Source organism: Hoplias malabaricus, chromosome 4 (assembly GCF_029633855.1).
Source record: "Hoplias malabaricus isolate fHopMal1 chromosome 4, fHopMal1.hap1, whole genome shotgun sequence".
Lineage (NCBI taxonomy): Eukaryota > Metazoa > Chordata > Actinopteri > Characiformes > Erythrinidae > Hoplias > Hoplias malabaricus.
The window spans coordinates 48,968,706-48,985,087 of record NC_089803.1 but is presented as its reverse complement, the minus strand read 5'-3'; the positions used below and the strand labels follow the sequence as shown (position 1 = coordinate 48,985,087).

Below are 16,382 nucleotides of genomic sequence, written 5' to 3'. Positions count from 1 at the left end.
GAATCGAGTGCAAATTCTAATCAATGATTCAAAACATTATTTACAAGCATGGGATACACATGCTTTGACCTCATGTACACACAGTTACACAGCTTGCCTTAAACACTGGATTATACTTTAGAACGCGTGTTTGTGACTGAAAACTGAGGAATAATGCATTAAACGAGTCACCGATAGTACTTTGGAACATTGAAAGATCTCTTATTATTGAGTGTTTCACTGAACAAATCACAAAACACAAAGCGTGTTGTCACACGCAAACATCTTGAAAGCCTTGATAAGAAAATGAAGGAATTGCACGAAAGGAATTGTGGGGGAGGGGGGTGGCCGTTGTCAAGGCGACCACCCTATCTGTGGGGAAGCACTGTGGGAAACCCTGTAACAACAGAAAATAACTACAATTTAACAAACATTTATATTATATTTATTTATTGAAATTGCTGCAATAATTTAGCAGTGGCAAAATGAACTATCATTACATGTACTTAACAAACATAACGAACTTGTGTAATATATTAATCCAAATATTGTCTACAACCAGCAAGCATTACTAGACATTAGTAATAGCTAAAAGGGCTTAATATTCAGACTTGAATTTGCTGATCTCAATCTGGCCATTGTTCGATCTGAAGGTCAGCAGCCAACCGTGGCCTTGCCTCAGACCAGAAGATGCTATGGGCATGTGAATGTAAATGAACCCGGGAAGGCACCATGCTATGGAGCTGAATAACTGACATGAGTATTAGAATCAGTAGTTTGAATGTTTTGCTCATATTTATCTTTTTTTTATGACATTTAATACACTTGAAATATTTAATGGAGTAACTCATGAATTTGATTTTCAACAACTATTATTTTTTTTTTTTTTTATGAAATGGTGAAGTGGTAATATATTCAATTACAAAATTCAAATTCATAAATTAAAATCTTCACAATTTTAATCTCAATTTTATCTCAATAATATAAATCTAGGCTAGAGTTAACCACCCGGCTCCTCAGGTAGGATTAACTTCTATAGAGTAATAAACCACATCAGTTAACTGAACAAATCTGACTGTTAATGCCTTCTGAGCAGTTCATCTGCACAGCTCTTGTTGAGCTTTAGGTGAAATCTGGCAAAATCTCTGGATTATTAAAGCTACAACACCAGGAAATGTTTTCTCAGTACTTTAAACAAGTCAGCTGGATCGCCATTACATGCAGCAAGGTTTTATCAATCAGATGTTCATACAGGAATTTACGTGTTTCGAAATAAATGACTGGGTCCCAGTTCCTGTATCAAGTATATATTATTCTTGTTAATAATACTTAGTTACTTGCATTAAGTAACATTAAAATATCAATTAAAATGTAATTTTGTCAGTTCCTGTCAAAACTATTCATTTCAGAATAGTGTCTTTTTTAAAAATGCCCTGAAACAACACTGAAGACCTGTACAGAGGCAGCCATGGCCTAATAGTTAAAGGAGCTTGCTTGGTACTAGAAGGTCACCAGTTAAATCTGGGTATGGAGGATGGCTGCCCATAACTCGGTGCTAAAATCCTCCTGACACAAGGGGAATGGTCTTCACATAACTTTGCAAGGGATAATTAATTTTCACAACTGAAATAACCAAGTCATCCTCGTTAGTATAGTGGACAGTATCTCTGCCTGTCACGCGGAAGACCAGGATTCGATTTTCCGACGGGGAGAGTGGATAATTTTTATGGGCGGCACAGTGGCGCAGCAGGTAGTGTCGCAGTCGCACAGCTCCAGGGAGCTGTGGACACAGGGACCTGGAGGTTGTGGGTTCGATTCCCGCTCCGGGTGACTGTCTGTGAGGAGTTTGGTGTGTTCTCCCCGTGTCCGCGTGGGTTTCCTCCGGGTGCTCCGGTTTCCTTCCACAGTCCAAAAACACACGTTGGTAGGTGGATCAACTTAAAAGTGTCCGTAGGTGTGAGTGTCTGTGAATGTGTGTGTGTCTGTGTTACCCTGTGAAGGACTGGCGCCCCCTCCAGGGTGTATTCCGGCCTTGTGCCCAATGATTCCAGGTTGGCTCTGTTCAGGATGTGAATAATGCCATTACTCAGGCCACACACATACTCTCAGTTACTGTATATGCATAAATCTGATTACTATGGGTTTTATATGTGTACATGAAATGAAACAAATTATATATATATTTTAAGCCATTCTTCTTGCAGGTTAGTGGCCAGGTCACTACGTGATGCTGGTGGAGGAAAACGTTTCCAAAACACCCCAAAGGGGCTCAATAATATTTAGATCTGGTGACTGTGCAGGCCATGGGAGATGTTCAACTTCACTTTCATGTTCATCAAACCAATCTTTCACCAGTCTTACTGTGTGTATTGGTGCATTGTCATCCTGATACACGGCACCGCCTTCAGGATACAATGTTTGAACCATTGGATGCACATGGTCCTCCAGAATGGCTCGGTAGTCCTTGGCAGTGACTCGCCCATCTAGCACAAGTATTGGGCCAAGGGAATGCATGATATGGCAGCCCAAACCATCACTGATCCACCCCATTCTTCATTAGGGGCATGCAACAGTCTGGGTGGTACGCTTCTTTGGGGCTTCTCCACACAGTAACTCTCCCGGATGTGGGGAAAACAGTAAAGGTGGACTCATCAGAGAACAATACATGTTTCACATCCACAGCCTAAGATTTGCGCCATTCTATACCATTGAAGCCGACGTTTGGCATTGGCATGAGTGACCAAAGGTTTGGCTATAGCAGCCCGGCCATGTATATTGATCCTCTGGAGCTCCCGACAGACAGTTCTGGTGGAAACAGGAGAGTTGAGGTGCACATTTAATTCTGCCGTGATTTGGTCAGCCGTGTTTTTATGTTTTTTGGATACAATCCGGGTTAGCACCCAAACATCCCTTTCAGACAGCTTCCTCTTGCATCCACAGTTAATCCTGTTGGATGTGTTTCGTCCTTCTTGGTGGTATGCTGACATTACCCTGGATAACGTGGCTCTTGATACATCACAAAGACTTGCTGTCTTGGTCACAGATGCGCCAGCAAGACGTGCACCAACAATTTGTCTTCTTTTGAACTCTGGTATGTCACCCGTAATGTTGTGTGCATTGCAATATTTTGAGCAAAACTGTGCTCTTACCCTGCTAATTGAACCTTCACACTCTGCTCTTACTGTTGCAATGTGCAATTAATTTAGATTGGCCACCAGGCTGGTCCAGTTTAGCCATGAAACCTCCCACACTAAAATGACAGGTGTTTCAGTTTCATTGTCCAACCTCTGTGTGTGTGTATATGTGTGTGTGTGTGTGTGTGTGTGTATATTTTTTATATATATATATATATATATATATATATATATATATATATATATATATATATATATATGATAGTTACTTAGAAATGTGTTCTTAATTATTGTGTAAATTTAATATAAGCTGTACTTGAAGCTCTTCCTGAAATTTCAAGTGTCTTGTGCTCTTTGTTTGTTGACACAGCAGCGAATCTCCATATTTGGGAAAAAGAAAATCATAATACAAAGTAATAAAGGATTAATTTATAAATACATACATATTTCCAGCAAATATCTGGATCTGTATCACAATATAGCTTCATCAAACTATACATGAATAACTCCTCTGTTGGCTCCTTGTCCGCTGCACTCAGTAATGGACCCCAGGGTGGTTGATGCAGCTTTATTTTTGCCACCTAGCAACCACAGTTTAAATTCCTACATGTGCCTCAGTCAGCATACAACACAGTAATGTACATTCACTCTACTCTGAAAATTACTTCTTAGTTATTTTTGTAATAAAAAATTGATATTGAATGTATGATTTGTTTATAATTAAGTTCATGAATTTCCAGATTTCGCATTTCAATCACCTAGTTTCCAACAAGATAAATATTTTAAAGCAGCATTGACCTTTCAAGAAAAAAAAATGTACGAAATCACTGTCACTAAGTGGTTGATGTGAAATATAGCATTAAACAACATGGCAACGCTAATACAGAAATAACAGCTGGCATTTCTGTGCTAATTAATGTTACTGCTAAAAATAAGACAGAACATGCCTATAATAAGTATAGCAACCACAGTGTAAATCCCTACATGTACCTCAGTCAGCATACAACTAAAGAAACAGGATAATGTTAGCATATATATCTATTAAAATAACCTGAACATCTGGAGCTGTATTTAACATTAGCAGTGCACACTCACTCTACTGCAGAGGCTGTGCTGAATCCGGAATATGTAGGGGCAATAGACACAGTGTCATTCTTCCAAGCAGTAGGGCAACAAAACAAAGAAAAATCCAGTTTCAGTCCAGGCATTAAAGTTTTAAAGTTTCTTTTTTTTTTGGTGGCATTAGATCTTATAGCCTTTCTATATTATAGAAGCCTTATAGCCTTTGGCTTTGTGATGGTCTTTAAAACTCTGGCTCAACATCACTCATTTTTGCAATTAGTTGTGATGGCATTTTAGAGTGAGGAATCACATTTTTAAAAAAATAAAAGTTGCCATTGACAAATGCTTAGCTCTTGGCTGTCCTGCTGAAGTAATCAGCACAGCAGGATGCTTTAGTTTTCAGTGACTGAACATACTGAACATAGAACATTTCAAATTCATTCACTCATTCATTTATTATCTGTAACCCTTATCCAGTTCAGGGTCGCGGTGGGTCCAGAGCCTACCTGGAATCATTGGGCACAAGGCAGAAATACATCCTGGAGGGGGCGCCAGTCCTTCACAGGGCAACACACACTCACACATTCACAAACATATGGACAACTTTGAGTCGCCAATCCACCTACCACGCGGACACAGGGAGAACACACCACACTCCTTACAGACAGTCACCTGGAGGAAACCCACGCAGACACAGAGAAAACACACCACACTCCTCACAGACAGTCACCCGGAGGAAACCCACGCAGACACAGAGAGAACACATCACACTCCTCACAGACAGTCACCTGGAATCGAACCCACAACCTCTAGGTCCCTGGAGCTGTGTGACTGCGACACTACCTGCTGCACCACTGTGCCACCAACATTTCAAATTGTTGTGAACAATTTTGATGTTGCACAGTGTGCACTCCACAGTGTTGTTTTCAATGAAAGTGCTGCCAGTTTGTTCTCATTATCAATGCAAGGTTTCCCAAATGCCTTCAGAAATTATTTTAGAAAATAGTGATTTCTATATTAAAATATTGACACCTAAAAACAGTTAACCAAGTACTCGTAACCCATGAACCCCATCCTTCTGTCCTGGCTGCAGGAGCTGGGCATTGATGGTTTCACCCTGGACTGTTTCACCTCATATATAACTAACAGAAAACAGTTAATTACCCTTTCTGGTTATACTTCGTCCATTTCTCTTGTTTTTAAAGGGGTTTCTCAGGGATCAGTTTTTGGGCCCCTTTTTCATTGATTTATTTTATTACTGAATCCATTGACAACCACTTATTCGCAAGCTAGAAACCTTTTTTTAATCAGAAATCAGTAAATGGGTAAATCACAATTTCTTCAAGTTGAATAGTGATAAAACTGAATTCATGCGAATCGGTTCTAAATAATTTCTCAAAAATCCTAGTTTTCGTTCTCTGTCTATTGACAAGTCAAGTGTATCTCCTTCATCCCTGGTTTGTAATCTGGGTGTCGTTCTTGACTCGACCCTTTTACTTGATGCTCACATCAGATCTGTATTTCAAATGTCATATTTTCATTTGCATAATATTGCCAAAAATAGGCAATCTCTTTCTGCCTGATGCTGATATTCTTATTAATGCCTTTATCTTCTCAGTGGCATTAAAATAAAAAATACTCCTTTCCCTTAGAAAGCTCTAAATAACCTTGCTCTTTCATACTTACATGATCTCGATTCTTACAAACCCACTTGCACTCTCAGGCCTTCCTCAGCCTAGCAGTTAACTGTCCCTCCCTCCAGCCTTCACAAGTACGGTGATTGTGCATTTTTTAGATCTGCTCCATGGCTCTGGAAGTCTCCTTGCTCTCTGGTCCAACATCCTCCAACTCTCTCTTTATTAAAATCAAACATAAAAAAAATCAATCAAAACTATTCATGTTCGTATTCAGTATTCAGTATTCATTATGAATACTGTATTTGCTCTGTCTATTAAGTATTAAGTTCTATGTATTGACTGTAATTAGCATCTGAGTTCTTGAAATGTTATATATTATTTTTATTATTATTACAATTATTATTATTATTATTATTTCTAAGTATAAACAATACAATTTTTAACAAAGTTCCGAACTGTAAACCTATTGTATTTAAACCATTTGCAGGCTTGTTATAGTAGGAATGCTTGTTACGAGAAGCAGCCTGATCTATTTCGATAGATACAGTTCAAAAACCAGCAGCTGAGAAAACAACTTCATGCAAGAGGGCAAGGGGATCACCTTGTGCAGGAAATAGTGCTCTTACAAATGGGTAAAAACATTTAGTGCAAGGGAAGATACACATTTATTTTTAGAATAAATACATCAGGCTTTGCAGTGATGATCAAAGCAGCACATTGATATTATTATTTATAATACTTTATAATAACACAAGCACAAAACATAATACAAATTACCAGATGAAAATAAAATTCTTATTAAAATAATCTAACATTTTTTTCTTATAGAAATTGTCACCATGGACAATTATTAGATAATGATTTAATTATCTCCTGAAATTTCTTTGGAAGTTTTTTAGTAGTTTTCAGTACTTTTAATTTTAGCCTTTTGGAGGAGAAAGGTACATTTTATTTCTTAATTGCCTGAAAAAGCTAGTCAGCTTCTGTACTCAATCTGTGAGTACATGAAGCAGTTTCAGTTCAGTTGAAACCAAAAATTATTAGGTCCTTTATGTACAGTATCAATGTTTTATGCTTGTGCTTTTCTTAAATATCGCTACTTCATATTTATGTATCAGTGTACCAGGTGTAATACATGCACTCATAGTTAATTAATTTTTTGTATTTGCTATTGGTGTGTGTTTGTGTGTGTGTTTACCATTTAGGAAGGAGTGCCGGTTCTCTCATAATATTCAGTCCGAACATAATTATCCCCTGCTCCGAGAATGCACCCTTCATGAACTTCAGGAGGAAGAACTCTTCCTTCTTCTGCTACAAAATGACCCCTCCCTACTGCCAGAGGTGAAGACACATGCACTTCAGCACATTATTAAAAGCAGCAAACTGACATTATGCTTATACAATACTACAACTTGTAAAGCCAGTTTTTATCTTAATGTTCTGACATCACTGGTGTCATCAGAAGTATAGTTTTACTATTTTTCTATATATTTAAAAAATTTATTTTCTTTAGACTCATTTTGTTCCTGTCATCTAATAGAAACAGTTTTTAAATAAAATTAAGTAATGAAAACTGCTGTAGTTTTTACATAATATACGTGGTTTGATGTGAAATGATAGATGACAGACGTTAGAAATACATACAGACTTTTTTACAGAAGTGGAGATTAACAAACTGGTGTCAGGACATGTACAACGAAAATATATTACATTTACTGTTCAAAATGACCAGCATCTACATACATATTAAAAAATTTTAACATTTAATTATACTTCTCTGCTATACTTTCAGTCAAACCTGTCTCAGATCTGAGGTAAAACTATGTTTCATTTAACATAATTTCAGTGAAGTGGCTTTTAGGATCATCAAGGGCTTTAAAGGTCTATGGAATGATTATTGTGCCATTAAGATTTAAATATAAATTTTGCAAATCTGAAAAATTTGCCCTAATTTGAATTTGTTTTTAAAGTTTTATATTGTATTATGTAAGTTTTAATTAGATTAAATTATTTTTCAAATGAAGCATTTTATTTATATATTTTTATTTATTTCTAGTACTACAAGTTATTATAGTCCGCGTTCACTCTGTAAATAGTTTGCATGTATTCTGAAAGCTTATGGATGCGGGACAGAGCAATACAACTGGAGACTGTGGGGGCAGTGCAAGATGCAGAAGAAGAAATGGCGGAACGTTTTGATAAGAGGTTATTTAATATTATTTAATGGCATCACAGACCACTGCCCTCCTAGAATGTTGCGTTTCATCATCGTGTCTGAATTAAAAACAGAACTACAAGTTCCTCCGCCAACATCATGTTTGATTTTTACTTCGATGTGCCCTCGACTGGATGTGTTGCTCAACAAATATGTCAATGGAGTGATGAAGGAAGTATATGGGCAGTGATGGTTATATTGCTTGAAGAGCATGCATACATTTCCGTACACAGAGGGAGTATAAATGAGCCTTAACAGTGAAAACTGGCGTTATGTTTACTTAACTGTACCCAGTGGCAGCATGTATAATTGTAAATAACATTGGCTTGTGGAACGTCTTATTTCACTTACATATAGCTAGATGGTACACCTTTTGCAAACTGATTCGTTTAGATAAAATTTGAACCAGGCTACAGCTGTACCTGTGATTCTAGCCATGGTTTTCAATTTTTCTAAGCAATAGTTACCACACTTAGGTCTATGGGAGGTAAATCCTACCAAAATTTTAAATTGAAATGAAAACAATAAAATGAAACTTTAAATGCCATTTTGACATCTTTTTTCAAAAGTGTGCACAAATATCATGACATAATTATTTTACTCAGACCAAAGTTTAACACCGCAGAGGTGGCTCTAGAATATCCCCTTTTTGTCATGAGTGTTGTTCTACAGCCATACTGCTCTGAAACGAACAGCCCTGAAAACAATAAACTTACAAGAGCAAGCGTAAAAAAATGAGCGCCTTTTATTTACGTGCCTTGAGTTGCCTTGATGATGGTGTAACCCAGGGGGTACAGGTCAGTTGAAAAGACCTTGAGATGATCTTTCCCTGCCATCAGCTGATGGTTGAAATATGGTTGAATTTGGAAGTGTTTCAGACGCTTTTACCTGACGTCTATTTTACGTCCACACAGTAGTTAGTTACCAAGTTAATTTCACATCATTTTGATGTCTTATTTATGTCACTTTAATAACATGTTTCTTTAAAACCATACTTTAGTCATAATTTGTGCTGTGTATTTAATATTTCACACAATAAATCTGTATTCACAAGATTACATAACATAAAGTATGTCAAGAACATAAGATCTAAAAATGCTATTTCAATTAGAGCACGGTGGCACAGCAGGTAGTGTCGCAGTCACACAGCTTCAGGGACCTGGAGGTTGTGGGTTCGATTCCCGCTCCGGGTGACTGTCTGTGAGGAGTTGGTGTGTCCTCCTCGTGTCCGTGTGGGTTCCCTCCGGGTGCTACCAACACACGTTGGTAGGTTGATTGGCGACTCAAAAGTGACCGTAGGTGTGAGTGTGTGAGTGTTTGTGTTGCCCTGTGAAGGACTGGCGTCCCCCCCAGGGTGTATTCTCGCCTTACACCCAATGATTCCAGGTAGGCTCTGGACCCACCGTGACCCTGAATTGGATAAGCGGTTACAGATAATGGATGGATGGATAGAAGATTGTAACAGGCATTAGATTCATGTTTTTTCTTTATTTTTGTCTTGAAACAACATTCGCCGTCCAGAAACTCACCACACTTTATCCCAGAATAGACCATGTGGATAGTGTTGCCAACTTTGTAAAATAAAAATAAAAAACATACTGGCCAGGGGACCAGTATGCACTTGTAAATCCTTTTCGACTGTAGTAAATAAGATATAACATTTTTGGTGTCAGACATTCATTAAGCTAACTGCCATCATGGCTTATCAGTGCCTGCCAGTAACCTTTTTGAACAATGGCAAAGCAGAATGCATGTATTTTGCAAATTACTGTATTACCAGTTTAAAATAACTATTCTTTTAAATTGTTCATTAATTGCACTAATATCATAAGAGAAAAAAATCATACTCGTCCTCATTACATTATCATATGTCAAGTCAAGATGTCACAGAATTAATTACTTATTAAGGGCTCATTTGTCTTACACTCTAATAATAGTTTATTAATTTTATTGTTAAACTATATTAAATTAACTAATGTGATTTTTATGTATAAATAATTACTTTGATTCAAAAATGAATCTGTGATATGTTGAGGTAGAAGGAAATTTAGTTTCTCCAGGAAATGGTGCTAACATCCATTTGAATAAGCAGTTGGTTCTGAAAGTTCTATTTCCCAATGTTTCAGCACTGACACGAGCACCGCTGCAAAACAACCCACTGTATGAGGGACTGTGACTCCATTGGCTGCAACACTGAAAAATGGACAGATAACTCTTTTTAAAACCATGAAGAAATAAAATAGCTATAGCAAAGTCATAAAATGTTTAGGAATATGTTAATGGAATTAAGAACTAGATCCAAACTTTAAGAAAAATTTTAGTTGCAACTTCAACTTGCTGCTTAAAATGTCTACAAATTCAAGTCGCATTTCAAAATTATGTCGACGTCTTATTCACGACCAAAATCTCACAAGTTTTTAATGTTGAAAATGGGTTGTTTTTGGGTTATGTGACGCCATGATCAGAATCCAACAACAAAAAAAGAAACCTCACAAAGTCGAGTGCCCACTGGGAATAATCACTTCATATTTCATGGGTACATAGTATGGTCAACACTGAGTTGATATCTGATGGTTGAATGGATTGCATATTTAAAATGACCATTTTATAAAGCAGTAAACCTGACTCATCATTGAATGCAATGGACATTTATGGGAATTTGGAATGCCGTTTATTTAAAAATAATATAGTAATATCACTTCATCAACTGATGTCTGTTGGATTTTTGAAGTATTTTATTATTAGAAATGATATTATTTTATAAACCACTTAAATACGTTTCCTTTTAAAACCAAGGGCTTGCTTTCAGGTTTTCATGTGCATTGAGTATTAAAGCTCAGTCACTAGGATGCACAAAAATCTGAGTGTGGCTAGTTTAACCATATTTTCTCAGATGGCGACTGTCTTAACTGCATTCTTCAAAATGTGCTAACTAACAGCTTTAAAATCAGTACACGTACCAGAGCAAACATAAAAAAAAATTAAAGTGAGTGCTTTGTATTTACGCACCTTGACAAGTGTATTAAAAATTAGTTTGAGAAAAAAAAAGACAGACTTTTTTCTGCCTCTAATACTTTGCGAATTTATGTTTTGATTTCAAAGAAAAAAAAAAATATTGTTCTTTTTAACATCATGGATTTGGAGCATGAAATGAAAATCAAATAAGAATCTGTTTTTTCATTTTTTAATATCTGTTTCTAAAATGAATACAGAATGACCAAAAATTACACAGACTAAACCATCATTATGACTTGATTTTTCCATTTTTCATTTTCATTTTTATTTTGTCCCATCTGCTGCATACTTGCAGTTGAAAATGAAAAGTTAAATACATATTTAATTTTAATTTTTATTTTATTATCCAGTTCATGAAGAAAAAACAAAGCTAAAATGGTGTTTGAATTTTCTTTTCCTTGTTCGCTAGGGTTATTTGAGATCTGACCAGGAAAAACCAGCGTAGTTTTGAAAAAGAAATTAATTAAATTGATTTGAAATTAATTTTAATTACAATTGCTGACCCATGCTTGAGTGAAATAACCCAAGTTATTTCATTTCGATTTTAATTGTGTCATGATATTTGCTCACACGTTTGCATAAAGAAATGACCAAACAGTATTTCCATTTTTATTTTAATGTTGTAAGATTTTAGATAAAAATGGCAGATAAGAAATAGGTCTATAATTTGACAGTTCACTAGGATCAAGATTTGGTTTCTTAATCAGGGTTTAACAACTTAATTTAAAAACTCTAGATATGAGCTTCCAGATCAATAGAAGAATTTACTACTATTAGAAGAGGTTTGATTGTAACTAGTAGTTCTTTAAGTAGGTTTGTTGAAATAGCGTCAAGTACACAGGTTTTGGAATTTGATGAAGGGATTTTTCCAATCCTGGCTGCTGAAATGGGGAGAATGCTTCGAACCTCTATTCTATTATTATTTTTGTGCTATATCAGCCACATCAGATGACAGACAGTTTGGAGTCAGTACTAATGGCTTAATTATTTGTCAGATTTTTTTTATTATTATTGAAAAATGTAATCACTGTTGTATAGCTGGGTTAAAGTACCCTCCTGATTCTTAGCAAGCTTTGAGATCAAAACTATTTTTTACTCTTCAGAGCTGCTACATTGTCTAGATTGATCTTAAGGTCTTTTCTAAACAGTCTTTTAGCCTATCCAGTTATACAGAATTCGATGGACAATGAACTAAAGTGGACAAATCTTAAAGTTTTCAATCAAATTAAATGTTTTGGTATATTTGGCATTACTGAGCTTTTCAGTATCATGGGATTAATTTATATGAGATGCAGCGCATATAAAAAGAGGAAATTACCTGACATTACTGTGTTGTGAGGATGAATAGTCATCTATGCTGACACAAAGGCTCAAAACTAAATCAAGGGTATAGTTAGAATAATGTGTATGCCCCGTTACATTTTGGGTAAAGTTGACAGAGTCTAGGATTAATGAAAATATCTTTTGTAGTGGATCATCAACAATCTCAAAATGGATATTAAAGTATCCTTTTATTAATTTATCACTTCCCACTGCTAAATTTTCAATAAAGCCACTATATTCTTACAAAAATTCTGAATAGGGACCTGGTGGTCTGTAAACATTAAACAATTAAACTAACCTTTTGTTTTAAGAGGATTGGTTATGTTAACAGAAAAAAATCTAGAGAAGAAAATGTGCAACTCTTTTCTGATGTCTTTCTGAGGTATTTCAGTAGATAACTCCTACCCCTCTTCTTTATCTGATATCTTTCGGCTGTTTATTTAATTTTAAACTACAGGGTTGGCTTCATTTTATGTAAAATGTTCATTGGGTTGAATCCAAGCCTCAGTCAGACATAAAACATTAATTTTCTGATCCCTTATAACTTCGTTAACAGTGACACCTTTAGAATCAAGTGATCTTTAGACCAATTTTTGTCATCTGAGGTGCTGCTGTTCAGAACTGGGTATACCTTGCAAAATTCCAAATTTTACTTTAGAATAATTGGAAATCTCTTCCTTGGATCACCACCTTAACGTGGTGCAGGGCTTTGCGTGCCTGCGTGAGCCTAGGAGCTATGTTGACGGGGGCAATAGCCCCCTGGTAGGGTCTCCCAAGGCAATTTGGTCTTGGGAGACCCTACCAGGTGATGGGCCAGACAAAGAGTGATCCATAAAGACAAGGATGAAGTTAAGAACATGGACACAGCCTCCCTTGCCCGGAGTAGGGTTACCGGGGCCTCACCCTGAAGCCAGGCCTGGGTGAGGGGCTCCTTGGCGAACGCCTGGTGGCCGGACTTTCACCCATGGGGTCTGGCCGGGCTTAGCCCAAAGGAGTTACATGGGTTCACTCTCCCATGTGCCCACCACCTGTGGGAGAGGTAGTAATGCGGGTCTGGTGCATTGTGGATCGTGTGGCAGCCGGGGTCAGGAGCGCTGGTGTTCTGATCCTTGGTTACTGAAACTGGCTTTTGGAGCATGGAACATAACCTCTCTGGGGGAAAAGAGCCTGAGCTGGTGTGCGAGGTTTAGAGGTACCGGCTAGATATAGTTGGGCTCACCTCGACACACGGTATGGGCTCTGGAACCAATCTCCTTGAGAGGGGCTGGATGCTCTTTCACTCTGGAGTTGCCCAGGGTGAGAGGCGTAAGGCAGGAGTGGGCTTACCCATAGCCCCTCGGCTTAGCGCCTGTACGTTGGGGTTTACCCCAGTGGACGAGAGGGTAATTTCCCTGCACCTTCAGGTTGGGGAAAGGGCTCTGACTGTTGTTTGTCCTTATGAACCGAACATAAGTTCAGAGTACCATGCCTTCTTGGGGACCTTAGAGGGGGTGCTGGAGAACACTCATTCTGTGGACTCTATTGTTCTGCTGGGGGACTTCAACGCTCACGTGGGTAATGACAGTGAGACCTGGAGGGGCATGATTGGGAGGAACCCGCTGATCTGAACCCGAGTGGTGTTCAGTTATTGGATTTCTGTGCCTGTCACAGTTTGTCCTTTACGAACACCATGTTCGAGCATAAGGGTGTCCACAAGTACACCTGGCATCAGGATACCCTAGGCCGCGTTTCAATAATTGACTTTATAGTTGTATCATCGAACCTGCGGCCATATGTTCTGGACACTCGGGTGAAGAGAGGCGCTGAGCTGTCAACTGATCGCCACCTTGTGGTGAGTTGGATCAGATGGCGGGGGAGGATGCTGGACAGACTTGGCAGGCCCAAACGCGTGCTGAGGGTTTGCTGGGAACATTTGGCAGAGGAACCTGTCAGAAAGATCTTCAACTCCCACATCTGGCAGAGCTTCGACTGCATCCCGGGGGAGGCTGGTAACATTGAGCCTGAGTGGGCCATGTTCCGGACCTCCATTGTTGAGGCGGCTGAACAGAGCTTTGGCTGCAAGGTTGTCGGTCCCTGTCGGGGTGGCAATCACCTCACTCGGTGGTGGACACCCCGGGTGAGGGAGGCTGTCAAGCTGAAGAAAGAGTCCTATCGAGCCTGGTTGGCTCGGGGGACTCCGGAGGCAGCCAACAGGTACCGGGGAGCCATGCGGCTCGCAGCTTCGGCTGTCACTGAGGCAAAAACTCGGGTGTGGGAGGAGTTCGGTGAGAACATGGAAAACGACTTTCGGTCAGCCCCGTGAAGTTTCTGGCAAACCATCAGGCGACTCAGGAGGGAAAAGCAATTTTCCACCAACACTGTATATGGTGGGGGTAGGGAACTGTTGACCTCGACTGGGGACGTCATTAGGCGGTGGAAGGAATACTTCGAGGATCTTCTCAATCCCACCACCACGTCTTCCGAAGAGGAAGCAGAGTTTGGGGACCCATGGGGGGGGCTTGTCTATCACTGTGACTGAGGTGGTAGGAAACACCTTGGCTGACATGTCTTTGCAACATCGCGTGGACATCGGTGGCAGTGGCTCTGGACTGGCAAACTGGGGAGGTGGTTTCCCCTTTTTAATAAGGGGGATCGGAGGCTGTGCTCCAACTATAGGGGGATCACACTCCTCAGCCTCCCCGGTAAGGTCTATGCCGGGATAATGGAGAAGAGAGTCCGACTGATAGTTGAACCTCGGATCCAGGAGGAATAATGCGGATTCCGCCCCAGTCGTGGAACACAGGACCAGCTCTTTACCCTCGCTAGGATCCTGGAGGGTGCATGGGAGTTTGCTCAACCAGTCTACATGTGTTTTGTGGATCTGGAGAAGGCATTCGACCGTGTCCCTCGGGGTATTCTGTCGGGGGTGCTCAGGGAGTATGGGTTAATGGGCTCTTTGCTACGAGCCATCCAGTCCCTGTATAAACAGAGCAGGAGTCTGGTTCGTATGGCTGGCAGTAAGTCCGACTGGAATCAGGGCTGCCCGTTATCACCGGTTCTGTTCATAATTTTTATGGACAGAATTTCTTGACGTAGCCAAGTGGCGGAGGGTGTCCGGTTTGGTGGTCTCAGGATTCCTCTGCTTTTTGTGGATGAAGTGGTCTTGTTGGCTCCAAGTCCGAGTTCATGGTACTCAGTCGGAAAAGGGTGGAGTGCTCTCTCCTGGTTGGAAGTGAGATCCTGCCTCAAGTGGAGGAGTTTAAATACCTTGAGGTCTTGTTCATGAGTGAGGGAAAGATGGAGCTTGAGATTGACAGGTGGATTGGTGCAGTGTCAGCAGTAATGCAGGCTCTGTACCGGTCCATTGTGGTGAAGAGAGAGCTGAGCAGAAAAGCAAAGCTCTCGTTTTACCATTCAATCTACGTCCCAACCCTCACCTATGGTCACGAGCTTTGGGTAGTGACCGAAAGAACGAGATAACGGGTACAACCGGCTGAAATGAGTTTTCTCCACAGGGTGTCTGGACTCTCTCTTAGAGAGAGGGTTAGGAGCTCGGACATCCAGGAGAGACTCGGAGTGGAGCCGCTGCTCCTCCATGTCGAGAGGAGCCAATTGAGGTGCTTGCTGTGGTGTGCAGATCTTCTTCAAAACATAGTCAGCAATGCTGGGCTGTTTTTATCTGAGGTGAGAGAGAAAGTGTAGATATGAACATACACCTTTTTAAAGTTAATAACTACTGATCTAAAATGCAGGCAAATTGAAATTACATAAATGGATAAATCAAATCAAATCAAATTTATTTATATAGCGCTTTTCACAACTGATGTTGTCACAAAGCAGCTTCACAGAATTCCAGTAAGACAAGATTTGACATGAAATGTAAAGACAAATGTAAAACCCTCAAGTGAGCAAGCCAGGGGCGACAGTGGCAAGGAAAAACTCCCCCAGCTGAGGAAGAAACCTTGGGAGGAACCAAGGCTCACAAGGGGTGACCCATCCTCCTCTGGTCAATCTACTGGTGATGATAGTTAGTAGTCC

At 39.5% G+C, this 16,382-nt stretch overlaps 1 protein-coding gene across 1 annotated transcript in view; it reads left to right on the top strand.

Annotated features, from left to right (window-relative positions):
- Window positions 1-16,382, top strand: part of parp12b (poly (ADP-ribose) polymerase family, member 12b) — a 45,899-nt gene that overhangs the window by 2,284 nt on the left and 27,233 nt on the right. Inside the window, exon 2 of the mRNA XM_066669473.1 lies at window positions 7,018-7,153. Within this exon, the coding sequence (XP_066525570.1) occupies window positions 7,018-7,153 (136 nt within the window). The remainder of the gene's footprint in view (window positions 1-7,017; window positions 7,154-16,382) is intronic.